Source organism: Sceloporus occidentalis, unplaced genomic scaffold, assembly GCF_023333645.1.
Source record: "Sceloporus occidentalis isolate IW3139 unplaced genomic scaffold, rSceOcc1.0.p SCAF_1, whole genome shotgun sequence".
Taxonomy (NCBI): Eukaryota; Metazoa; Chordata; class Lepidosauria; order Squamata; family Phrynosomatidae; genus Sceloporus; species Sceloporus occidentalis.
In genome coordinates this window covers 1,426,553-1,453,737 of record NW_028316981.1, presented here as the reverse complement: position 1 = coordinate 1,453,737, position 27,185 = coordinate 1,426,553, and the positions used below count along the sequence as shown (strand labels likewise).

Sequence of the window (27,185 nt, the reverse complement as noted above, 5' to 3'; positions counted from 1 at the left end):
TACCTCCCACTGTTGGGTCCTTGCACTGTTTACCTTGTTCCCTCTATGAAAGTTTAACTCTTTTCTCCAGTCCTTTTGCCTTCCAGAATACTGTCTCCCTCCCCTATATAACTCAGTTTAAAGACCTCTTGATCAAATTTTTGAGACTATTGGCAAAAACGTTACTGCTAACTGGCATGAGATGCAACCCATCCCTTGCCAGAAGTCCCTCCTCATGGAACCTCAGACCATGATCCAAAAAATCCAAATTGCTCTCAGAGGCACCATCTGAGGAGCCAGTTATTCACCTCTGCTATTTATCCCTGCCTTCTTGGACCATGCCCTTCATTTGGGAGAAGAAATGAGATGACAACCTGTGCATTCAGTTCTTTCAGCTTCCTACCTAGAGCCTCATAATCCCATCTGATATTCTGAAGGCTGTGCCTTGTAGTAACATTGGTTCCCAGATGGAGCAAAAGAAAGGGGAAATGGTCTGTAGGTGTGACAAATCTTGTCAGACTCTCTGTCACATCATAGATCCTTGCCCCAGGAAAACAACACACTTCTCAATAAGACTTGTCAGGCCCACAAACCACTGAGGGCTGTCCCTGCTGCTGTTCCTCATCATCTCTGATAACAGAGAGAGATTCAAATCGATTCTGTAGCTGCAAGCTCACATAACAATCCCTGGTTTACCTACTTCTGTGTGTGACATTCCTCCTCCAGCTGTCTACCTTCTGTGTATGTGAAGGGACCTCCTCCTCCCCTGCAACTTTCTCTGTGTGTTTCTTGTCCAAGACTGTCTGGTCCATTTTGGTCAGAAAACCTCTTGCTCCCTAAGATGCTGAAATGTAGATACCCGGGCCTCCAGCTGCTGGACTTTTTCTTTAAAGAGGGCTATCAACTTGCACTTTGTGCAGGTGAAGTTCCCCACATCTGTAGGCAAGGAAACAAACATCCCAGAAGTGTTGCAGCTGACTACAGCAGGTCAGTCAGTGTCCATACTGAGAAGTCTTAAGGAGGCACTGAAACTGTGGGCTTCCCCAGTTAAACACCAGAATAAAGAACTGCTTTGTTCTAATTGCCACCGCCAGCAGCTATACTGATGTCCAGTGTGAGGAAGAACCTTTTTCTTCCGTCTTTAGAGCCTGTTGGCTTGCCCTTTGTCACCAAGGTCTGTTAGCAAGCTCAGTCAAGTGGGCCTATAGTTACCTAGAGAGCTCTGGGCTACTAGCTCCTTTCAGAGCCATGTCTCTGACTCACTTCTTCTATGCAAAAGTTCCCACAATAATAATAATAATAATTTGTTTTATTTATATACCGCTATTCCAAAGATCATAGCGGTGAACAGCAAGTAAGCTCATTAGCAAGTAAGCTAATTTGCCCCCCAACAGTCTGGGTACTCATTTTAGCGACCTCGGAAGGATGCAAGCCTGAGTTGAGCTTGGGCCCTTTTGCTGGTCTTGAACTCGCAACCTTGTGGTTTTGAGTGAATGGCTGCAGTACAGGCATTTAACCACTGTGCCACCAGGACTCCCACAAGCCTCTTAAAGAACAAAAAAATTAAAAGAAGAAGTGATAAAGGAGACGCCCTCCAACACTGTTCCTAGGCCACCTTCTCCGCTACTCCAAAACCTCCTTGACTATAAAAAAATGAATATATTCATGTGAGAAGTTATATAAACAGTGACCTACAGTTTAAAGGTTTAAGAATTCACCCAACTAATGGACACAGGCAGCCAATCCTTCCCCTTTGCAAGGAAAAACGAACAGAAAAACTAACGGAAGAACACCTGATCAGGTAACCATCTGTGGAGGCCATAAATGCCCCCTGTCTGCCTGCCCCCCTCTTCCACAGGAAACTATCAAGATGTACAAAGGCTGTCCACCAACTAAAAAGATTCCATAATGCTGGTATTTCTATAGTTTCTCTTTAATGTGGACTTCTTTATGACTGAAAAGGTGTGAAATTTCAGAAAAATCTTTTCTACAGTCCTGTCTGTATAGTTTTCTCCTCTATGGATTCATATTCAAAAGGTGTGAATTTTGATAAAAGTATTTCAGATATAAAAATTGAATGATTTTGCTCCTCTGCGTATTCTCTGATGCTTCAAAAGATGACAGGTTTGAGCAAAACATTCCCCACACTCCTCGCATTTTTATGGTTTCTCTCCTCTATGGACTCTCTGATGCTTCACAAGGTCTGACTTCCGAGAAAAACCTTTCCCACACTGCTGGCATGTGTATGGTTTCTCTCCTGTGTGCACTCTCTGATGGGATAGAAGATTTGACCTCTGAGAAAAACCTTTCCCACACTGCTGGCATGTGTAAGGTTTCTCTCCTGTGTGCACTCTCTGATGGACCACAAGAAAAGATTTCATAGCAAAAGCTTTCCCACACTGGTGACATGTGTATGGTTTCTCTCCTGTGTGGATTCTTTGATGTTTCACAAGATCTGACTTGTAAGCAAAACCTTTCCCACACTGCTGGCATGTGTAAGGTTTCTCTCCTGTGTGCACTCTCTGATGGACCACAAGAAATGATTTCATAGCAAAACCTTTCCCACACTGGTGACATGTGTATGGTTTCTCTCCTGTGTGGATTCTTTGATGTTTAACAAGATCTGACTTGTAAGCAAAAACTTTCCCACACTCCTGGCATGTGTATGGTTTCTCTCCTGTGTGGACTCTCTGGTGCCTCACAAGTTCTGACTTGTAAGCAAAACCTTTCCCACACTGCTGGCATGTGTATGATTTCTCTTCTATGTGGACTCCCTGATGGGAACCAAGGTTTGCCTTCTGAACAAAACCTTTCCCACACTGTTGACATATGTATGGTTTCTCTCCTGTGTGGATTTCCTGATGCTTCACAAGATGTGATGTCTGAGCAAAGCATGCCCCACACTGCTGGCAATTGTACGGTTTCTCTCCTGTGTGCACTCTCTGATGCTTCACAAGACCTGACTTGTAAGCAAAACCTTTCCCACACTGCTGGCATTTGTATGATTTCTCTCCTGTGTGCACTCTCTGATGGACCATAAGACTTGACTTGGAAGCAAAACCTTTCCCACACTGCTGGCAGGTGTATGGTTTCTCTCCTGTGTGCACTCTCTGATGGGCCACAAGATGTGAGTTGTTAACAAAACCTTTCCCACACTGCTGGCATTTGTACGGTTTCTCTCCTGTGTGCACTCTCTGATGGACCATAAGACTTGACTTGGAAGCAAAACCTTTCCCACACTGCTGGCATGTGTACGGTTTCTCTCCTGTGTGCACTCTCTGATGTGCCACAAGATCTGACTTTTCAGCAAAACCTTTCCCACACTGCTGGCATTTGTATGGTTTCTCTCCTGTGTGGACTCTCTGGTGTCTCACAAAACGTGACTTGTAAGGAAAGCATTTCCCACACTGCTGGCATTTGTACGGTTTCTCTCCTGTGGGGACTCTCTGGTGCCTCACAAGGGATGACTGGTGAGCAAAACCTTTCCCACAATGCTGGCATTTGTATGGTTTCTCTCCTGTGTGGATTTTTGGGTGGTGCACAAGACCTTTTTTAATAAAATATTTACCACTTCCTTGGCATTTGTATGGTTTTGCTCCTGGGTGAAATCTTTGGTGCATCTCTGGTGATTTCTCAGCTGAACATTTCACACATTCCTGGCATTTGTATAGTTGTTCTCCTGTGTGGACTCTCTGCTGCTTCACAAGGTTTGCTTTTTGAACAAAAGCTTTCCCACATTGCTGGCATTTGTCCATTTTCTCTGCTGTGTGAACTTGCTGGTGCTTCACAAGGCCTGCTTTCCGAGTAAAACATTTTCTGCACTTTTGACATTTGAAGGGTTTCTCTCCTGTATGGTTTATCCAGCGGGTCATAGGTTCTCTGTGCACTTTCAAATGTGCCATAAGTAGTGAATTGTATGCAAAGCATTTCCCACACCTCCGGCATTTGTGTAGTTTCTTTACTGTATAGGCTTCTTTATAGTTTACACTGTGCAATTTAGAATCAAAACCTTTCACACATGAAATTTCACACCTGAAGTGTTTCTTTAGGGAATAAGACCTCTTGCATGGCACAAGTGACATATTTTGAGGAGAACATTTCACAGATGCATAGTGTTTGTAGGGCTTCTCTCTGATGTAACCTTCCTCTTCTGAATGTTGAGCTTGCTTAGTAACTTCCAGTTTTTGACTAAAATAATTCCAATACTTAGCACATACATATGTTTTCCTCCAGTTTTCAGCTGTGAAGAAAAAAAGCAAAAAATAATAATTGTGTAAAAAAGCATTTCAGAGTATGGGAAGTGGATAAAAGACAAATGAATCATCAGAACAAAAGAAGAGATGTTATGCTCCCTTTTATTGCATAAATCCAGATTTATCTGATAGCCTGTAACTTCCCATAAGAGATTCCTTGAGTCTTACAAGCTTAAGGCAAGGCTCTCCCCACCTTCCAAAGGATTTTGACCACAGAGTCAGGTTGGAGGACCTCTAGATGCCTAGAGAGGCAACCTCTGGTCAACCTCCATCAGAAATATCAGGAATCATACTCTATAAATCAAATAAATAAATAAATAAATACTCTATCCTCAGCAACCTTTTAAGTTGCACATGAATACATTTTCATTCTTTCATAATACTTTAAGACATTTAGGGTTTTACATGCTGACACCCTTTTATCATTTTATCTTTGTTTAGCCCGCTATACCAGTTTTATTTGAGCTGAAACAAAAATATAACAGTATCCGTCATGACAGGGCAAGGGAACTGCTCAATATGTCTGAAGAGAAGGACTTGGGGGCAAGCACCTGGCTCCCTGGACTATGCTTTCCTCTCTTGTTTGAGGCCTTCCCAGAGACATCTGCTCTCAGAGACATGGAGCAAGACTACAGAGGATGGAAGATTTGTGAGAAAAGTTGAGGGAGGAGAGCTTCCTGTCTGAGCTGAGATTGAATCTGCCTAGTGCTCAGTAAAGATGGATCATATTGTACGAAGGCAGGTGTTCTATGGCAAAACAAAGCTGCCAGCCTGGGTTTGCTGCCAGGTTTTCAAAATGGCAATAAGGGACAGAGAAATTCATAACATGCAGGGCTGAAGTGCTCTATACAAATACTGAAGGAAATTATTGATTTCAGTTAACTTAAGACTCTAAACAGACCAGAAGTAAGCACCGGTGTGAGGGCGTTGTGTTTGGCCTGACACTGGCCTCATGCCGCACACCCAACTACACAGCAGGGGGCGTTGCGTTGCTCCCTTGGCGCAGCATTCATAAACTCTGTGTCAAAGGACCGTTGAAAAGACGCCACCATGGCGGAAAGGGCATCTTTTCGCAGATTCAAAAAGCAGTGCCATTTTGCCAGTCCTTTTTGGGCCAGGAAAGGGCTGGATTGGGGTTTTCTGGGCTCTGTTCTAAAGAGGGGGTTTGCATTGCAATGCTCTGAAGCTGAGACAGTGTGACTTCTTGACCAAGGTAAACCTATCATGGGGTTTTCTGGGCTCTGTTCTAAAGAGGGGTTTGCATTGCTACACCATGCTTCAAGACAAAATTTCATTTATTTGTAACTAGAAATAAATATTTCACAATATATAATTACATATTGTTTTTGTGATTAATCACTATGCTTTAATTAAGTTCAATTTCTAACAATGAAAATACATCCTGCATATCAGATATTTATGGTACGATTCATAACAGTAGCAAAATTAGTGTTATGAAGTAGCCACAAAAATAATTTTATGGTTGGAGGGGTCACCACAACATGAAGAACTGTATTAAAGGTTTGCAGCATTAGGAAGGTTGGGAACCACTGCAATAAGGCATACCTTGCAACATGTGTGTGCCTGTATGAATGTCCAGATTTTTGCCTTTTTGTGACAAGGAACTTTGATTTTAAAAAACAAAATTAAAAAAAAAACTATGCTGGTAAATTTTCTCCCTGTAATTTCTGTTTTCCACCCTCCCTCTACCTGATTCTTTTTGTCCACTGTATAAAGATCCATGTGTAATCCATACAACAAAAGTGACAATTAAAATGGAATTAAACTATTGCAATAATAAAAATAAGGTTTGTTTAAAATAAATAACACTTTAAAAATATAAAAGCGTTTAAAACCAGACACATTAAAACAATACACACCCCCAGGATGTTCTTTATAAACTTTCTGTTTTAAATGCCTGTGTAAACAGAAAGCCTCAGCCTGCCATCAGAAAGATGATAAAGGAAGGAGCCATTCTGGTCTCCCTGGGCAGGGAGCTTCAGAGTCCAGGGGCAGCCATGGAGAAGACCCTCTCTTGGGTCCCCACCAACTGTGCTTGTGACGTGTGCCTTAAAGGGCTTTAAAGGTCATAACCAGCATGTTGAATTGTGCTCAGAAACAAACTGGCAGCCCATGGTGCTGTTTCAACAGGGGCATTGTCTGGTGTCTATAATGTGTCCCCGTTAACAGTTTGGCTGCAGTTCTTTGGACCAGCTGAAGTTTACAAACACTCTTCAAAGGCACCCCAAGGAGAGCACATTACAGTAGTCCAAACTGGATGTAACTAAGGCACGTACCACTGAGGCCAGATCCAGCATTTCAAGGAATGGGAGCAGCTGGCGCACAAATTTTAAATGTGCAAAAGCACTCCTGGTGATTGCATTGACCTGGACCTCCAGGTTCAAAGCTGAGTCCAGAAGTAGCCCCAAACTGTGAACCGGTGTCTTCAGGGGGACTGTAACCCCTTCTAACACAGACTGAATCCCTGTTCCCCGATCTGCCTTCCAAGTGACCAGGAACACCTCTGTCTTATCTGGATTTTTACACTTGAGAAGAGATGCTCTCCAGGGGGAAAGCATCTGGATAAAAATTAGAGGTGAAAGAAGCAACAGTGGAACACACTGCCTCCGAGTATGATAGAGTCTCCTCCTTTGGAGGTTTTTAAACAAAAGCACAATTCAAAGTGCTGGTTTTGACCTTTAAAGCCCTACATGGCTTACGTCCACACTATTTGAGAGACCGTATCTCCCCATACGAACCTGGTAGAGCCATAAGATCCTATAGGGAATGGTTTCTCTCAGTCTCGCTTAGTGAGGACACGAGACAGCCTCCGTGGTAGCAAGCTTTTAAACATATAGTCAGACATCCGTACTCATGGGTATCACACTCACAACTATTTGCAAGGTCAAGGCAGCTTGTGTGTGTACTTCTCCTCCTCCCTTCTCCCAGGCTTTTCTATTAATCAAAGCATCCCCGGCATATAGCCATCCAGCTTCTGTTTAAAGATCTCCAAGGAAAAAGACACCACTACACTCCAAGGGAGATTGTTCCACTGTCGAACAGCCCTTACTGTCAGGAAGTTCCTCCTAATGTTGACATGGAATCTCTTTTCCTGGAGCTTGCATCCATTGTTCCGGGTCCTAATCTCTGGAGCAGCAGAAAACAAGCTTGCTCCCTCCTCAATATGACATCTATTCCAATACTTAAACAGGGCTATCATATCACCTCTTCACTTTCTCTTCTCCAGGCAAAACATCCCCAGCTCCCTTAGTCATTCCTCATAGGACATGGTTTCCAGACACTTCACCATTTTAGTCACCCTCCTTTGAACACGCTCCACTTTCTCAACATCCTTTTTGAATTGTGGTGCCCAGAACTGGACACAATACTCCAGGTGGGGCCTGACCAGAGCAGAACAGAGTGGCACTATTATTTCCCTTGATCTAGACACTATACTTCTATTGATGCAACCTAAAATCGCATCGGCCTTGTTATCTGCCACAATGCACTGTTGACTCATGTTCAACTTGTGGTCTACTTGGACTCCTAGATCCCTTTCACACGAAAAAATCTCATTCAGGCAGGTGTCCCCCATCCTATATCTATGCATGTCATTTTTCCATCCTAAGTGCACTACCTTACATTTCACCGTGTTGAAATTCATTTTGTTAGCTTTGGCCCACCTTTCTAGTCTATTCAGGTCATTTTGAATTTTGATCCTGTCCTCTGGGGTATTAGCTATTCCTCCTAATTTGATGTCATCTGCAAATTTGATGAGTATGCCCCCAATTCTGTCATCCAAGTCCTTGATGAAGATGTTGAATAACACTGGGCCCAGGACAGAGCCCTGTGGGACCCCACTGGTCACTTCTCTCCAGGATGAAAAAGAGTCATTGTTGAGCACCCTTTGGGTTCGGCCGGTCAAGCCCACATTTCACTAACTTGTATGCAAGAATGTCATGGGGAATCCTGTCAAAGACCTTACTGAAATCAAGATATATTGTATCCCCAGCATTCCCTTAATTTACCAAGCTGGTAATTTTATCAAAAAAAGAGATTACATTTGTCTGGCATGACAGGAATTGATCCTCTTCACCTTTTCCTAGTAGGACAGGTGGTTTGGGAAGACAGCTGTCCCATTGAGAAAAGCGTGGGGAGCCAGTGATAGGGACAGGAGGCTGGGGGAAGGAGAGGAACATGCGCGCCTGCTCCTCTTACCCCACCCATCCTTTAACTGGCTTCTAATGGGAAAGTATATGTAATTTTTTTACATTTGCAGGGGTATTGCACCCCTAACACCCACAAATGTGGAGGGTTGACTGTAATCAGGATAGGTGATTTTATATGGGTTATATGTTTTAGTTTTTTAAACTTTGTATGCCTTATGATAAATTTACATTGTTTTAAATAAATAATTTTGTTTAATTTTTTTTGCTGTGAGGCTTTTTAGATGTTTTCATTTTATAAGCTTTATCTTTAAGCTATGAGTCCAACTGCATCCTTAGTACTACTCATATTTGTCCTCTGCTCTTCAATCCTGGAGAGATCTTCCATCAGTGTCACCCCACCACACATACTATTGCTACTGCCCACTAGCTGTTGGGACATTTCTTCTGACTCTTCAGGAAAAGCTGTCTTAGGAGACCCTACTACCAGCCATATTCTACCAGCATAGCTTCTTGCCTCACAGAAGCATGCAATCCAACCACATTTTAAATTAGAAATGACCAACAAGGGAATAATATAGCTTTACCAAGACAGCCCATAACCTCATAGGTTTCCTCCATGGTCTGCATATACAGGGCTCTTCCCTTTCCCATCAGAACCCCCTTCAAAGTACTGTATCTGTTAATGCCATTATTATAAATGAATCTTAAAAGAGAAGACATAATCATCCAGGGAAAGAGAGAGCCTTACCAAGAGAGTCCATGATCCCAGAGATCTCTGCTGTGATCTGCCTGTGCAGGGCTCTCTGGTCTGGATCCAGTAGGGCCCACTCCTCCGGGGAGAAAGACACGACCACCTCCTCAAACATCAACAGGCTCTAAAGACAAAAGAAAAAGGTTCTTGCTCACACTGGACATCAAGATGGCTGCCAGCTCTGGCAATTAGAACAAAACAGTCTCACCAGTTGAAATGGCTGAATGAAAGTACATGTGAAAGAGATCTAGGAGTCCAAGTAGACCATAAGTTGAACATGAGTCAACATTGTGATGCGGCAGCTAAAAAGGCCAATGCAATTTTAGGCTGCATCAATAAAAGTATAGTGTCTAGGTCAAGAGAAGTAATAGTGCCACTGTATTCTGCTTTGGTCAGGCCCCACCTAGAATATTGTGTCCAGTTCTGGGCGCCACAATTCAGAAAGGACATTGAGAAACTGGAGCGTGTCCGAAGGAGGGCGACAAAAATGGTGAAGGGTCTGGACACCATGCCCTATGAGGAACGACTTAGGGAGCTGGGGATGTTTAGCCTGGAGAAAAGAAGGTTAAGAGGTGATATGATAGCCCTGTTTAAATATTTGAAAGGATGTCATGTTGAAGAGGGAGCAAGCTTGTTTTCTGCTGCTCCAGAGACTAGGACCCGGAACAATGGATGCAAGCTACAGGAAAAGAGATTCCACCTCAACTTTCGGAGGAACTTCCTGACAGTAAGGGCTGTTCGACAGTGGAATGCACTCCCTCGGAGGGTGATAGAGTCTCCTTCCTTGGAGGTCTTTAAACAGAGGCTGGATGGCCATCTGTCAGGGATGCTTTGATTTGGATTTCCTGCATGGCAGGAGGTTGGACTGGATGGCCCTAGTGGTCTCTTCCAACTCTACGATTCTATGATTATTATGGTATCACCTTTGGGCACTAACTGAATAAGGTCTTTTGCCCAGCCATTAGTGGCCCTTGAGAGGATAGAGACAGAAGATGAAGCCTTGATGGCTGTGGAAGAAGCCTCAAAACTTTTTTTTAGGCTGATTCTACTGTCTTGTCTTCTGGAATTTTTAGTGTGTCATTGACATCTTTAGCATAAATGGCCAAGGACACAAGTTGCAAGACTGGGGCATCAACCAAGGGGACCTAGAATTTAGACATCACTGAGTTTGGTAAGGTGTAAAAATCGTTTAACTGCTGAAGGGTTTGGTCTGACTACTCTTCTCTTACCACTCTCATAAAGTCAGCAGGAAATGGGACCTCTGTATAAGGGGGGCAGGGACATGGCAAGGAGTCGCCTTTTCCATGACACAAGTCATTGTTCAGAACCTGGGTGGGTTTCGGTGTGTCAGACAATTCCAGAGCCTTAATGGCTTTTTAAAGGAGAATGGAAAAATCATCATCAGCAAATTGTCTGGCAGAGGAAGGGGGAAGGGGCATGTCCACCTCCTCTTCCTCATGAAGGTCATTTTCATTCTCCTCACAAACCGACTGTGACTGGGAGTTATCCATAAGGTCCTCTGAGGAATGATTGGAAAGTAGAAGTGTAGCTTTCTTGTAGTCTGAATGGTAGCCATTAGATGTTGCCCTTCTCTTATGAAAAGTCATGGAGTGAGTGGATTTGGCGGGCTTTTTCCTGCTGCTTTTAATGGCTCTGTGATGTTTATGGAGCCTATGTTTGAATTTGCCCCTCTCATTATCTGGTATGGCCTCTGATGAAGATCTGGCTGGCACTGAAGAAAAGGAAGAATGAGCCCGGTGGATGACATCCTCCTGCCCCAGGAAGGAGTCTCTGGGGGGATCTTGGGAGGGGCAGACTGGGCCGCGGGCAATCCGCTGGTCATGGCCTGAGGTTGGAGTGAGGACAAGGCGCCAGTCTGGCCTGCAATGGCAGACACCTGCATGGCGATTAGTGAGGCCAGGAGGGAGGAAATCTTAGGTGGGAGGGTAAAAGGAGAGACTGCCGGGAGAGGCAAAGCAGGACTCTTTACATGTCCTAAGGTCTCCGCTGGCTGTGCCACCCCTTCCTGATCTTGGGAAGGGCGAGAGCAGCATGGCGCCTCTGGGCTCGTAGATGAAGGTTCTCCCTCCTCCGGCCACGCTGTTCTGGGGGTCTCCGCTTGAGCCGCTGTCTGAGCTCACTGTGGGATGCCCTCAAAATGCGAGGATTCCCCAGACATGCCAGGGCTCTCCTCCACATTGTCCATGTTAAGGCTCCTGACTCCCTATCTAGTCCTGCACTCAGGGAAGGAAGGGAGGGAAGGATAAGGAAAAGGGTTTTTTGTTGTTGTTGTTGTTTTTGTAAAAGGTGAAGGAAAGGAGAGAAAAACAAGAATGACCTATCTGGAGCAAGGCAGGAACAGACTGGAAGGTCAGGGGTATTCCCTCCTTTATGTCACCTGCAACTTCCTAGTCTCTGTCTATTAGAGTGAGAGGAGGGAACTAACCCAATTGAGGATTCCTTTCCTCCACTGCTGGAAAACTACTACAAGTATACACATCCAAAGGATGAGGCACAGATGATTAACTACCCATGCTGCATTCTTCCTACCTATTTATTTATTTTCTGCCTATAAAAGAATGAGACTTGTACCAGTTGACAGATGGCTTACCTGATCTGGTTCACCGCAAAGAGGGAGAGTTGACCGAGGTCTTGCTGGTGGGATCATTCCAGCCTCTGTGGGAGAAACCAAGGCAGGGGAGAATCCAGTCACATCTGTTGCTGTTAACTGTAGCAATCTTAAAGGCTCACTAGGAAGTACAGGCACCCCTCAGTTAACAAAACCTCTGACAAGCAAGCTCCTTTTTACAAAGTCATATTATACCCGCCTTGTCCCCATTTCCTCTTGATCCTCTGCACAGCTGAAACTATTTTAGCAGCATATGCATTGAAAGGATGGTGAAAGAGAGCTAGAAACCACATAGGGTTTTCAGCATCTGGTTGCACAATATGTCTGGAGTAAACGATGCATTAACGCTTGGGAAACAGTGGGATTCTGCTCTATCTGATCCTACTGCAGCCGTCTGTTCCTGCCCACAACATACAAGGGAAACAGAAGATGCCTCTGGAGACTCTCGCTGAGCATAAAGGAACAGCTAAAGAGAAATGAAATGGAAGAGTAGAGAAGTCTGTCTCAACAGCTATCCCTGACACTTAAAAAAAAACAACTTACAGATGTATGAGTTTGGCCATCAAAATGGAAATAGTAAGAAAAGTTGGGGGTGGTAAAATAAAATGCCATTCCTGAATTCATTATGGAAGAAGGCTACAGATCGGTTCTAGAAGGTTCCAAACATTTTTGTTTATTCACACAAGGCTTCCCTGACCTCACGGTTTCACTTCATAAGTGGATATTGGTAGTTCTTTTTCTGTGGTTCAGGAACTCATCCCTTGTCTTCTCATATGATTTGTGCCTCTCATGCCAAATTTACTGTTAATGAAGGAATGCTCTGGGACACACTGAGTTTGTTCAATGAGATACACCTGTATTCTCTTGGAAGTCTTGGCACAAAAGAACATTTCCAGGCCTGGAAAATGCAGAAGGAGCTTGGGTGCAGTGGTTCAACTCTTGGACTGGGAAAGTTCAGTTCTAACATCCCAGGAGACCTGAAAGACACTGGCAGACCGCTCTCTCTGAGCCTGACCTACCTCACAAAGTGGTTGTTGAACAGAAAAGGATAGGGTGGGGAATGTGAGGGACTTGAGACCCAAAGAGCAAAGCAAGCTCTGAATAGAAACACACAGGGTACAAGATGTGCCTTTTAAGCCAGAGATGCAGAAAATCAATCTCCACATGTGGAGATGAGAATCACACAAGCTGTGCAACCCTTGGGCTGAATGGCAATGTTTTCTACCAAATGTATGACTGAATGGATTGTGGGATATACAGTGGTACATCAGGTAAAATATGTACACACACCAACACTCACACAAAATGAGAATTAACACAAAGCATCCAAGATGCTACATCAAATATGGAGAGTATAACTGTCTGTTTGCGGAGATATTCACTGAACATACTACACATCCTTGGTGTGGAATGTCAGTCTCTTTGCATCTAAGTAAAATGAATTCCTACAGATGCTTCTGGAAACCCAGTGACCCTGCATGCACAACTCCACTTCCACAATCATGGGCTGAACATGGATGTTCCACATCAGATCAAAAAGTCCAATACCTTTCATTGGGGGAAATAGAGCCAGTGTGCTGTAGTAGTTTCAGCACTTGGCTACGGCTCAGGGGACTAAGGTTTGAATTCTGTCTCTGCTATGGAAACTCCCTGGGTGACCTTGGGCAAGCCAGTCTCTCAGCCTCAAGAGGAAGGCAAGAGGAAACTTCCTCTAAACAAATCTGGCCAAGAAAACCCTGTGAAGCTTTAGGTCACCATAAGCTGTAAATTCATTGAAGACACACATCAACAACAAAGAGGCATCCTTACCTTGCAGGGGCCCTCCTGCATCAAACTCCTCCTTGACTACCCTCCATTGGGGACTCTGCCTGGGATCCAATGGAGCCTTCTCTGCCCCAAGGAATTCAGAATGTATTTCTGACAAGAGGTTTCTGGCCTGAAACAACAGTCAGGATTCAAGACTTGGATGAGAAAATGGCAAAGACTTGGGAAGAGGCTTAGGCTTGTGTGAGATGAGACCTCCAACCACAACTAAGCCAGTAAAAAGCCAGTAGCACATAAGTCCAACTTGAAAATGCCATACAAAATAAGAGCTCAAAAAGGTGGAATACAGGAGGACACTTGCATTATTACTTGGTATACATTTATTCTATGTGCTGGAACACACACAATTCCATGGAGCCTACAGCAAGAACATCTGGAGTTCTGGAAAACTCTGCTTTGACTTATAATGGCAGTCTACTAATGAACTCGTGTATGTGTGTGTGTAATGAAGAACTAAAATAGACAAATAGGGAAACAAACATGAAAACCTATTGCTACTTATAGATATGCCCACCTGTACACTTTGTGGGCACAACACTAATGTTGGTAATTTGTTATGTTGGCTTTGGAATTAAAATAACATGAAAAAACTCAGCAACGATAAAAATGTTTCGCCCGTTAGAGGTGAAAACTGGTGACTTGCTAGAGTGGGTGAAAACCCATTCTTCTCCTGAACACATCATGGGTGCAAGTCAGGTTGTGTGGCAGTGTTATCAGGGAAACCTGGGAACTTCCTTTGAAAACCTGGCACACAAGGAGCACACACCTGGTTTTAAAACAGAATCACTCTTTTCAGATGCTTCAGGGACTGAAATTTCACTTCAGCAGAAGGCCAATCCTCCCCACACTTCTCCTTATCAAAGCCAAGTCTGGGAACACCAGATTTCAGCCTTTGCCCCTCAAAGTCAACAGAGACTCAAAAAAGGCAGCTTAGAGCCAAATCCTGCTCACCTTGGCCCCAGAAAGATATGCTCTCACCTGCTGCTCTTTCTCCTTCTCTGCCTCTGCCCGACTCAGGAGGAAACCTTCTGCCAGGGCCACCGCCTGGGAGCAGGTCTCTGCCCCACATTCCCTGACCCAGTTCCCCATCTCTGGGGGCAAGATGCTCAGGAACTGCTCCAAGATCACCAGGTCCAGGATCTCATTTTTCGTGTGTCGCTCTGGCTTCAGCCACTGACGGCAGAGATGGTGGAGTCGGCTGCAAACCTCTCGGGGTCCCTCTCCCTCCTTGTAGGAGAACTGTCTGAAGCCCTGGCATTGCGTCTCTGGGCTGGCAAGCTCCTCTCTCATGGATCCCTGCATTGTCTTCTCCCAGATTCCCCCACTGCTCTCAGCACTGAGGTCATTGTGGCCTTTTCTTCCTTCAGGACCAAGTGATTTTGGTTCCTCCATCTATGTTTTTTGAAACCAAATGAAGCCACAAAAAAGATCAAAGTTATTCTTCCACCATCCGTCTGAGGACAAAGATGTCCCTAAGATGCTCTGCTGCAACAGCCTGCAAAATCAATACCTTTTGTTATTACTGATATTATCAAGTATTTACAAAGTACCATCAATGTACATTATTACCTTGGATCTCTTCACTGGTGTAAATATCTCTGACATATAGTGCTATTCCTCCTCCTTTCCTGTTTGGCCTATTTCTCTTAAAAAGGTTATACCCCTCTATTTCCAGATTCCAATCATGAGACTCATCCCACCAGGTTTCAGTGAGGCCTATTATATCATATTTGCTTTGTTGCATAAAGTCTTCTGGAACCTTAAAGGCTGAGAGAGTTGGAGAGGCCTTTCCTCCCAGAAAAGCAGGTGAAGGATGGCAGCCTAAGGGCTGGAACTGGAAAAGGGGAAAGGATCAGGGGAATATGAAGAATTCTTTCCTATGTTACAAGGAAGACTACTTTCCTATACAGTCACCCAAATGCTTGGACGGCGACTCTGTTCATGCCCTGACTGGTATCTGGGATACCGGTCTTTCCAGGGCTATACACAGTATCACTCCCAAGCGCCCTCTCAGGCCCGCTTCCAAATGAAAGCCCTGGTATACGGAAGATCTCCGGGCGAGGAAGCAGGTTCTGCGACGGCTAGAGCATCGCTGGCGGAAACACCTACGCTTAGCCGACAAGGCTCTCCTAGACCGCCTTTTGGAGGACTATGGAGAGGCAATACGAGCAGCTAAGAATTCGTTCTATGGTGCTCGTGTTGCGTCCGTGGAGTCGCGTCCAGCAGAGTTGTTCAGGGTGGTCAGGGAGCTAACTCAGCTCCCTCCTGCCCCGAACCAGATCCTTGAACCTTCTAAGGCCTGCTGTGACCAATTTAACAACTTCTTCGTGGATAAAACCTCTCAGATAAGCGAAGGTCTTAACGCCGGCATTAGAGCAGAAACTAGGTGAGAGGCATCCAGAGCCTCCGTGGACTCTATTAAACTGGATCAGTTTGAGTTGGTAAGTACCTATGATGTGGACAGGATCCTCGGAAGTGTTCGGAAGACAACCTGCTCTCTCGATCCCTGTCCCTCATGGCTAGCGGCTCAGGGGGGGCCGGCGGTAACTTTATTGTTACGCCGGATTATTAATACATCCTTGAGGGAAGGGCAATTTCCATCTGATCTAAAATTGGCCATTGTAAAACCTCTATTAAAAAAGCCCTCCCTCGACCCCCTGGTACATAATAATTATCGGCCAGTCTCGCTGCTGCCATTTTTGGGGAAGGTGATCGAGAGGGCGGTTGCAATCCAGCTTCAGTCGGTCTTGGATGAAACGGATTATCTGGACCCATTTCAAACCGGCTTTCGGGCGGGCTACGGGGTTGAGACTGCCATGGTCGCCTTGGTCGATGATCTCCGTCTGGGCATTGACAGGGGAAGCCTGTCCCTGTTGGTGCTCTTGGACATCTCAGCGGCTTTCGATACCATAGACCATGGTATCCTTCTGGAGCGCCTGGCAGAGGTGGGGATCGGGGTCACTGCGCTCCAGTGGTTCCGATCCTACCTCTCTGGGAGGTTCCAGATGGTGCAGCTGGGAGACGTGTGCTCCGATAAGAGGGCCCTTACATCCGGGGTCCCTCAAGGAGCCATTCTATCTCCCATGCTTTTCAACATTTACATGAAACCGCTGGGAGAGATCATCCGGAGACATGGGGCGCGGGGTTATCAGTACGCTGATGACACCCAAATAGTCTTCTCTATCTCTCCGACTGATGCAGTGACCGGGGATGGCATCTCTCCTCTCGTGGCCTGTCTGGAGTCGGTAATGGGCTGGATGAGGAAAAACTGACTCAGTCTGAATCCAGAGAAAACGGAGGTGCTCGTGATAGGTTCTCCTGGCCCGGGGATGGCGGTGGTTCCACCTGCCCTGAACGGGATCACGCTTCCTGTGAAGGACTCGGTACGCAGTCTGGGGGTGCTCCTTGATTCGTCGCTCCACCTTACATCTCAGGTGGATGCGACAGTCAGGAGTACTTGCTATCAGCTTCGGCTGATACGCCAGCTGTGTCCCTACCTGGGCCGGAGGGACCTTGAAACAGTAGTACATGCTCTGGTAACCTCTCGTTTGGATTTCTGCAACGCGCTCTACATGGGGCAACCCTTGTACCATACCCAGAAGCTACAATTAGTGCAGAATATGGCAGCCAGACTGGTTACAGGCACATCCACAGCCAGTCATATAACACCAGTGCTTAAAGATCTGCACTGGTTGCCTATTCGCTTCCGGGCGCAATACAAGGTGTTGGTTATTACCTATAAAGCCCTAAATGGCTTGGGCCCAGGATATCTCGAGGACCGCCTCTCCCCATACAATCCGCCCCGCACTCTCAGAACATCTGGGCAGCAGCTAATGAGGGTTCCAGGGGCCAGACTAGCCTCTACCTCAAAGAGGACTTTCTCCATCTCGGCCCCTACCCTCTGGAATTCCCTGCCCATTGAGCTCCGCTCGGCCACCTCCCTGGCCCAGTTCAAAAAGGGGCTGAAGACCTTTTTATTTAAACAAGCATTCGCAGATGCTAGCCCCGACTAACTCCTCCCTCCCCTCTCTGTCAGCAGTGGCAAGCTGGCTGGAATGTTTTTATTGTATTTGTTTATGTATATGATAATTTTATGTATTTTATGAATGCTGTACACCGCCCTGGTTTTATAGAAGGGCGGTATATAAATATTTTTTATTATTTATTTATTAAGGTTGACATTCAGAAGTACTGATTTTCCCAAGAAAATAGTATGGAAAAACAAACTTATTTCCTCACTTTCCAGACCTTCAGGACTGAATCCTTCAGAGCAGATCAGAGACTCACCTCTTTCCTGACAGGGATGTTTCTGCCTTTTTGGATGGTCATAAGGTTAGTCTGTGGTCTTCATGGTCCCTCTCTTGTGCCTACCTCACTGGGTTGTTGTGAAGGTAAGAGGGTCAGGAACATTTGTGCCTCTCTGGTCTCCTTCCTATATTCATAAGGAGAGACATTCTTAAAGCTGGTTGTGTTTGTGTTTGTGAGGAGTGGTGAACGGACGCAGGGTGGCCTCCCTTCCCCTTTTCTCTCCTGGGGCCCTTCCCTCCCTGAGAGCATTCCCTCTATTCCCAGAAGGGACCCCATCCTCTCCATCCCTCCTGCCCCCTTCTTCTTCCTCCTCCTCCTCCTCACAGCAGAGCTCTCCCTTCAAGGGCTGGGTCTCCCTTCATCCCAAAGTGCTCCCTCTCTCTCTCTCTCTCTCCAAGGATCCCTGGCCCCTAAGAACCACAGACAGCCCCCACAATGCCCCATGGAGGGGGACTCACTCACTCCCTTCCCCCTCTCTCTCTGGGCTTCTCTCTCCCACTAACACCTGGCCTTTCCAAAAAGTTTTCCTGCCTCTCTAGGAATCTAGGCCCTCCGCTTGTTCTCCCTCCGAGGGGACCCTCTAGGAACCTGAAACCTCTATTCTCGCTCCCTCTGGGTGGGGAATGTTGAAGGACTCTCTAGGAACCTCATCTCTGCTCTCGAGTCGAGACACTCTAGGAATCAGCGCTACCTCTGCTCTCGCCTACTTCCGGACTCTCTAGGAATCGGAGTTCCCTCTCTCGCTCCCCTTGGGAGACTCTCTAGGAATCTGAGTGTCTGTTCTCTTTCTCCCCTTGGCGGACTCTCTAGGAATTACAGGCCTCTAGTCTCTCTCTCCCTTCAAGGACTCTCTAGGAACATGAGGCCTCTGCTTTCTCTCCCACTTGGAGGAGGAGGCCTCTCTAGGCATCTGAGCCTTCTTGCTCCCTTGGGCCCTGGCTGACCCTGGAGGAGGAGGAGGAGGAGGAGGAGGCAGAGGAGTGTTTGGGGGAAGAAGGACAGGAAGGGAGGCTGGAGAGGAGCAGGAGGAGGAGGCCCTGGCAGCAGGGAAGAAGGCTCAGGAGGGGCCTCTGCACTGGAGGAATAATAGCCATAAAACCCTTGGACACCCCCTTTGACTGCCCCAGTGGTGTGTGTATGTGTACACACACACACACACACACACACATTAGCTGACCCAGTGGCTGCCTTGCTTCTCCAGTGTGGAGGGTGCCTCCTGCCGAGTGTGAAGAGCAGTCCTGCTTTTGGTGGAGAATGTGGGGCTGTGGGGGAAAGAGGGGTTCCTGGAGCAGTCTTTTTTCTCTCAAAAGAATAAACATTCCCACAGTGTAGTCCAGCCCTCTTTCCCACAAGTTACCATGCAATACAGGAACCAATCATAGTACAAACAATTAGAAGCAGGATCCTTGGATGAGGAAAACAACACATAGGTGATAAGGAGTGATGGAATATTCCAAATGTGTAAAAAATGTGTTTTAATATTCAGAAAATCTGTGTCCTGATAGTAAGAAAGTTTTGTACGTTTGCACTTTCAACCAGCCAATAGAATGTATTGTTAGGGACCTCCTTCTTGGAATTACTGTATGAACAGCCATTTTCTTTGGTTCTTCGCCTCAGTATTTGGAATAATTTATTTCCACTGAGGTCTGCCGGCAATAAACAATTTTTGGATTATCAGCATTTCTGAGTCCTTTTGTCCCTCTGCTCTGTCAAGCCGGTGGACTTAGTGAGAGAAGTCCAGGCTTTTAAAGATCCCACAACACCCGGAAAGTTAATGTGGCAGATCTTTTGCAAAAAAACGTAAACATAATTGAATAAACAATAATTGTAACTTATTTCAACTCTCAAAATTGGCATTGAACCAACCAAAGAATCTTTCAGTCCTTCTAAGGTCCATCCAGTCCAACCCCCTGCCATGCAGGAAATCCAAATCAAAGCATCCCCGACAGATGGCCATCCAGCCTCTGCTTAAAGACCTCCAAGGAAGGAGACGCCACTACACTCCGAGGGAGTGTGTTCCACTGTCAAACAGCCCTTACTCTCAGGACGTTCCTCCTAATGTTGAGGTGGAATCTCTTTTCCTGCAGTTTGCATCCATTGTTCCAGGTCCTAGTCTCTGGAGCATCAGAAAACAAGCTTGCTCCCTCCTCAATGACATCCCTTCAAATATTTCAACAGGGCTATCGTATCACCCCTTAATCTTATTTTCTCCAGGCTAAACATCCCCAGTTCCCTAAGTCATTCCTCATAGGACATGTTTTCCAGACCCTTCACCTCTTTCCACAGTTCCCTGCAAGGGAGAATTACCACAGTTCTCCTACACAGAGAATATGTGTGTGTGGTTACTACATGGCTCTCAAACTGAGAAAGGAACTGATACTCAGGCAGCTCTGGGTGCGCTGTTTTATTTTTAAGTAATTACTTTGGCAGAACTCATGATTATTTCTGCAGTGTGGATGCAGCCGAACACGTTTCTATTTGGCACAAAGCTTCCTGGACCCCCTTCATGCCAAAAGAAACAAAACATGACTTGTTTACATTTTGTCTCGACCATTTGTCCTTCAACACTTTGTCTTCAGGCCTACACTTTCTGGCCTTCAACAGGAACCAATTTTTACTTTAGCAAACCATTGTCACATCTGGACATTTTAAATACTAATACAAATATACATTAACAGTCAGATCTTGTGAAGCATCAGAGAGTGCACATAGGAGAGAAACTATACACATGCCAGCAATGTGGGAAAGGGTTTGGTAACATGTCACACCTTGTGAGACATCAGAGTGGCCACACAGGAGAGAAATCCTATACATGCCAGGAGTGTGGAAAAGATTTTGCTCACCAGTCAGCTCTTGTGATGTACAAGAGAGTCCATACAGGAGAGAAACCATTTATATGTCATCAGTGTGGGAATAATAATAATAATAATAATAATAATAATAATAATAAATATTTATTTATATCCCGCCTCTTCCTTTTTGGGGATCGAGGTAGGTAGCAATAGAGTTTAAAATACAAGTAAATAACAACAAGGTCTCCCCTCCCCCTATCCCACCCTCCTTAAAATATTAATTTGTAAAATGAGGTCATGTAATACAACATCACAAAATATCAAGGAAGCATTGTTCATTACACGGTGACAACAAACATAGGAGCACATATGGACAGGTTTCTTCATTTATGACCTAGACAACCTGGATAGGCAAGCCTGTGCCCAGAGTCAGACCCTGTGAAACATCAAAGGGTCCACAGAGGAGAGGAACCATAAAAATGCGAGGAGTGTGGGAAATGCTTTCCTCAAACCTGTCATCTTTTGAAGCATCCGAGAATCCACAAAGGAGTGAAATCATTCAATTGTTATATCTGAAATATTTTCCTCAATATTCACACCTTTTGAATATTAGGGAGTCCATTCAGGAGACAAACTATACAAACCACAGGACTGTAGGAAACATTTTTCTGAAATTTCACACCTTTCCAATACTCAAACCATGATGCATGGCAGATAAAATTCTTAAAGCTTTCATCATAGCTCCAAACAGACCTAATTTATGAGCAAGTATTCTGTATTGATGTCCCCAACTTCAAAAAGGGGGGCAAAGAGGATCTCAACAATTACTGCCCAGTTAGTCTGCCCTCAATGCCAGGAAAGATTCTAGAGCAGATTATTGAACAGCGAGTCTTTAGAAAGGAATTCCATAATCACAGAAAGACAACATGGCTTTCTTAGAAATAAATCATGACAAACTAATCTTAAATCTTTTTAAAATAAAATTACCAGCTTGTTAGATTAAAGGAATGCTGTGGATGTAGACTGCCGTCATTTCAATAAAGCCTTTGACATGTTCTGGCAAGCAAGATAGTAAAATTTGGGCTAGACAATGCAACTTTAGCTGGATTTGTAGTTGGTTGACCAGCCAAACCCAAATGTTTCCTCTTCATCCTGGAGAGAAGTGACCAGTGGGTTCTTTGTTCTGGGCCCAGTGCTATTCAACATCTTTATCAATGGCTTGGATGAAAGAACAGAGGGCATGCTTTTCAAACTTGCAGATGACAACAAATTAGGAGGTGTAGTTAATAACCCAGAGGACAGAATCAAAATTCAAAATGACCTTAATAGATTAGAAAGCTGAGCCAAAACTAACAAAATGAACTTCAACAGGGAGAAATGTAAGGTAATGCACTTAGGCATAGATAGAGGATGGGGTATCAACTGGCTTGACAATGGTACACAATGGATAAGAGGCAATTAAGAGAATGGCTATTCTGGACTGATTGAAGAAGAGATTTACAGTCAATCAGGATCTCAAAATTTTCCCCATGGTTCTCCTTTTTGGAAACAGAACATTTTAGATCCAGATATTTGGCCAAGCTTAAACCACCTACTTTAAGAATTGCCTTTACTGAGCTGTGATTTCAAGTAATGCCAACTGCAGTTTTAGATGGGCGCTACAACAAAGTGCCATTCAAGAAGAGATTATGCATCTGCAGTCAGTCTTAGGTGGAGGATGTTGTCCATTACATGCTAATTTGTCCATTGTATAGTAATCCTAGAGAGAAATTCCTAACACCCCTGTTGACAAACCAAAGTGGGAGCTTTCTTGTAGATTCGGTTCAATTTCTTTTGAGTGACACCAATGACGATGTAACACACATTTTTGCCCTGGCTGCAAAAAAGATTAGGAAAAGATAATTAAATAAAATTGCCATAAATTGCCATGGAGACTCAAAGTATTAATTAGATTTATATGAAGGAAGTATACTAACATTCAGAAAAGTCTTTTTTTTCTTTCTCATATCAGTAACAATTTTAAACTGTATGTTAAGTTGATGGGATGTTTTTCGCCCATGGTGCTCTCTGGTGCGAGACCGCCTCCTCTTCCACCTTTATGCCATTTGTTTTTAAATGTTCTATGTATTTTGATAAGCTTTTCATCATGTCCTTTGGTTAGCACAATAAACGTTTAATGAAAATGATAATGGTACATGTGAAAGGGATCTAGGAGTCTTAGTAGACCTCAAGTTGAACATGAGTCAACAGTGTGATGCGTTTGTAGGCTGCATCAAGAGAAGTATTGTATCTAGATCAGTGATAGTGAACCTTTCAGAAACCAAGTGCTTAAACTCAGTGGCATTCCTGCACCAGATATCACCCAGTGCAGGGAGTGGGACTCCCAGTGAGTGGGACTTCTGGAGGTGGGGCTTCTCGGTGCAGGACATCTGGGGGGGAAACATGAAAGGAAAAAACGGTGGAGGATCGAATCCCCCCCCCCCACAACCCTTTCCAGGAGGGAGGGCAGCTCTCCATCCTGGAAAGGGTTGTGGTGGGGGTCAATCCTCTACCCCATTCCAGGATGGATAGCTGCTTGGTAAGTCAGACAGCTCTCCCTCCTGGAAAGGGCCACAGGAGGGGGAGTCACATCAGGCCTTTCTCCCAGCACAGGGGTCTCAGTACGGTGGCCATAACTCTGTCTCCTCCTTCCACCTTCAAGGCCCCTCAGAAGGTGAGGGAACAGCTAAGGAGAGGCTGCGGCTTCAGGGCTGAAGGTGGGCTGCCTGAGCTCCTCCTGGTTGTGGCTCCTCAGCAACTTGCTCCCTCTCCCACTTCCTCACATGCCAGAGTTGAGTTTTCCACTGTCCCGCTTCCGGAAAATAGCGCAACAAAGAACTGTTTTGCATCTGGATCAACCCTGGCCACTTCCTCCTCAAGGTCAAGAGAAGTGATTAGGTGTATGTGCAAAGTCTGCCTTCTTCCTCCCAGACATGCAGTGACCGGGGGGACGAAAGAGGACCAAAAGTCCCAGAGGCGCCCTGGAAGAGAAGCATGTTCACTGCCAAAGGAGCAGACGGATGGGGAGGTGGTGAGGGGAAATGGTGCTTGGCTCAATACTGGGTCAGTGAAGGGGTCAGGAGGCAGAGAGAGGAAGCCATATCACCTGTTTGACTTCCAGGCTGCAGGGGAATATGGAGCAGTCCTTTTTTGTTGTTGCGGGGCTTGAAGTAGCTGTACAGCACTGACAGGCAAACGTGGCCACAGAGAGAGCTTAGCCTGCCGGCTCTGGTACACATGCCATGGGTTCACTATGGCTGATCTAGATCAAGGGAAATCATAATATATTTACATATACTGCTACACCTCTTCGCCTTTTCTTTTTATCTTGTAAGAGGAAACTTTTATTTCATTATCTGGGGGAAAAAACTACTGTGACATTTTGTGCATACAAGAAACAAAAATAAAAGAAAGTGAAATTAGATACTTAAGAAGCAATAGTTTAGGATATCTTTTTTGTTCAGCAGATAAAAAGAAAAAGCGAAGAGGTGTAGCAATATATGTAAATAAAAGATATGAAGTTAAGGATGAAGAAGGGAGATATATTGCAATTCAGATTATCTTGCAGAACCAAAAATTAGATATCATTTGTGTATATGCTCCGCTAGAAAAAAAGGTATTTACTTTAAAAAAATTGAGTCAGGATCTAAATAAGGCAGATGGAGACAGATAGAAAGAGATAGAAAGTCAAAGAAAAAGATACAAAATAATCAAAGCAAACTCCCTGTTAGCTGTTTTGAAATGATAGAGGAGTATAATTTAACAGATGTAGGACCATAATTATATAAAGAGAAAGAAGGATTTACATATCTTTCAGACTCTTATAAATCAGTTTCAAGAATCTAGATGTTCCTAGCAACGAAAAAATTATTACCAGCAATTAAAAAAAAGGATATTGCTCCAAGAGAGATGTCTGACCATAATATGATAAAGATGGAATTGGAATTTGATAGTAGAAGGACAGAATGGATATGGAAATTGAATGAGGATTTACTTAATGAAGACAAAATTGTGAATGAACTAAAAAAAAGAAAGAAATAACTTTTTAAAAGAAAATAGCATTCAGGAAATAAAAGATAGAATATTATGGGATACATCTAAGGTGGTGGTTAGAGGAAAACTAATAATAAAGCAGCTGAGGTGAAAAAGCAAAGACAAAAAAAGAAGAAAAAATAAAAGCGGAAATAAAAAGAAAAATTAAATAGAAATCCAAATAATAAAAAGCTGAAGAATAAACATGAAACATTAAAACACAAAATACAAGAGAAAAACATGGATGAAATAGCAAAAAATATCAAATTGGCCAAACAAAAGTATTTTGAACAGGCAAACAAAACAGGCCAATGGTTGGCCTATAAGCTTAAGAATGAAAAAGATAAAAAATATGATTACAGAAATTAATTACAAAGGAAAGAAAATAACAAAACAAAATGAAATTTAAAAAGCATTTCAGGAATATTACCACAATCTTTTCAAAGCAAATGAAGATAAGATAGTTAAACATCTGAATGTGAAAGAATATTTAGATAAAAAGAATAGTAATATAAATAAACTCTCTGAACATCAGAAGGATATATTAGATAAACCCTTCACAGAAGAAATTTTAGAAGCAATCAGCTTGCTGAAAAATGGAAAGTCTCCAGGTAGACAGCAAGGTTTTATAAAGTATTTAAAACAGAAAATGTCAAAATAACGTGTAACAACTTTAATAAAGTGGCAGTAGAAGGGAAACCAAATTCTTGGAACTACGCAGACCTGTCCAAAAATTAAGAGATATTGGTGCAAAATGCATAGCAAAATACAGGAAATACTGAAAATAAATTACCCTTTTGTCCCAGAGCTATATCTTCTGAATATGACATCCTTTTTGGGAGCACAAATAGAAAACAAATTTTGGAGAATTGTTTTATGCCTGATTATGGCTGCCAGGGTTCTTCTGGCAAGAAACTGGGGGGGGGGGGGGGGGGATATACCTACTATGGACGATTGGTTTCAGAAAGTTATGGAAATAAAAGAACTAGATAAATTAACAGTACTGGTTAATAATAAGTCTAAAGAAAAGCTATTAAGGGAATGGGAGCCAACAAAAAAATACCGCTTTAAGAAATGTAATATAAAAGAAGAAATGATAATACAGTGTGCCCGCGCCATACGCGGGCGCGCCATACGCGGCCTTGAGCATACACGCTCAAGCCGCGGGGCGCGCGCGGGGTAGAAGGGGCGGCGCGTCCCATTCAATTGAATGGGCACGCGCGCCCGTTGCGCCCCGCGCGCACCCGCACCGCCGCGCCGCCGCGCACGAGCCCCATTGTTTCCAATGGGGCTCGAGCATAGGCGGAATTCGCCTTACGCAGAGGGATCCGGAACGGATCCCCCGCGTAAGTCGAGGACGGACTGTATAAGAGGCAGCAGATGTAAGAATTGTAGAAGGATAAAGAGCATAAAAGATATTACTTACATTAAGGTACCAAGAAAAGAAATGGATCTATAATAACATAGTTTGATGTGCAAATTATTAAAGTTAACCCAGGACAAGCAGATATCCTCTTTCCTCTTTCTCTTTCTTCTTCCTCTTTCTCACCTCCGTCTTTTAATTTCTGTCCAGCATTCACCTGCACGCATTATCACATCCGCCCACCGCTGTGACCATATCTCTCCTGTGTTGGCATCCCTTCACTTTTTGAATCACTTTGTAAGGAAATCACTGATGGTAGTTTGGTTGAAATATAAATCTAGGATATGTTCAGGATTTCCAGAATGGACTTCGATCCATGAAGCTTTTCATAGTGGAGAGAAAATGTTAGGTGACAGATGGATTACATATGCAGACCTGACAGACAAAAATGTGAGAGAGGGGAAACTGGAATTTAAAAGTTAAGACCAAATGCGAAAAGAAGGCTTTTCCTGTGGCTGGCTCCTCTACCGTCAGTTTAAAGAGAAATTTGTGGCAGACATTAAATTGAAAGGGATAAAATTAGAAAAATCTAAAGTCCTATTTTCAGATAATCACCGTAAAATTGCCTTATTTTATAAGTGGGACATGGAGGAAAAAGTGATACAAGAGATGGTTAAATGGTCCCAAGATATAAAACAAAACATATATCTAGAGCAATGGGAAAAATCATGGAACAGTAGGTTGAAATACACTCTCTGTAATGAACTAAAAGAGAATTTCTTTGAGACGAAATTCGGGTGGTCTTTAACTCCTGTTAAACTGGCCAGAATTTATAAAGGTGTCTCAGATAAATGTTGGAAATGTGGACATGAAATAGCTACATTTTACCATATCTAGTGGAGCTGTAAATGGGCCAGGAAGTATTGGAGGGGAATACATGTGGTCATTATTATACGAATGAGATTTCAGATTGACCCTAAACTCTACTTACTTAGTATATGTGAAAAAGAAGAATTGGAACGTAAACATGGTAATTTTTTGTTTTA

The 27,185-nt window shown here is 44.1% G+C and overlaps 1 protein-coding gene across 1 annotated transcript; it reads right to left on the bottom strand.

The window, feature by feature from the left end:
- Positions 1-2,044: 2,044 nt before the first annotated feature.
- On the bottom strand, positions 2,045-18,514 carry LOC149320327 (uncharacterized). Its single transcript, XM_089500609.1, has 6 exons — positions 17,893-18,514; positions 14,584-14,997; positions 13,591-13,717; positions 11,764-11,828; positions 9,150-9,276; positions 2,045-4,219 (listed from the first exon to the last, which is right to left on the bottom strand). The coding sequence occupies exons 1-6, from the start codon at positions 17,932-17,934 to the stop codon at positions 2,139-2,141; spliced, it is 2,856 nt and encodes a 951-aa protein (XP_089356735.1). The 5' UTR covers positions 17,935-18,514; the 3' UTR covers positions 2,045-2,138.
- Positions 18,515-27,185: the final 8,671 nt, after the last annotated feature.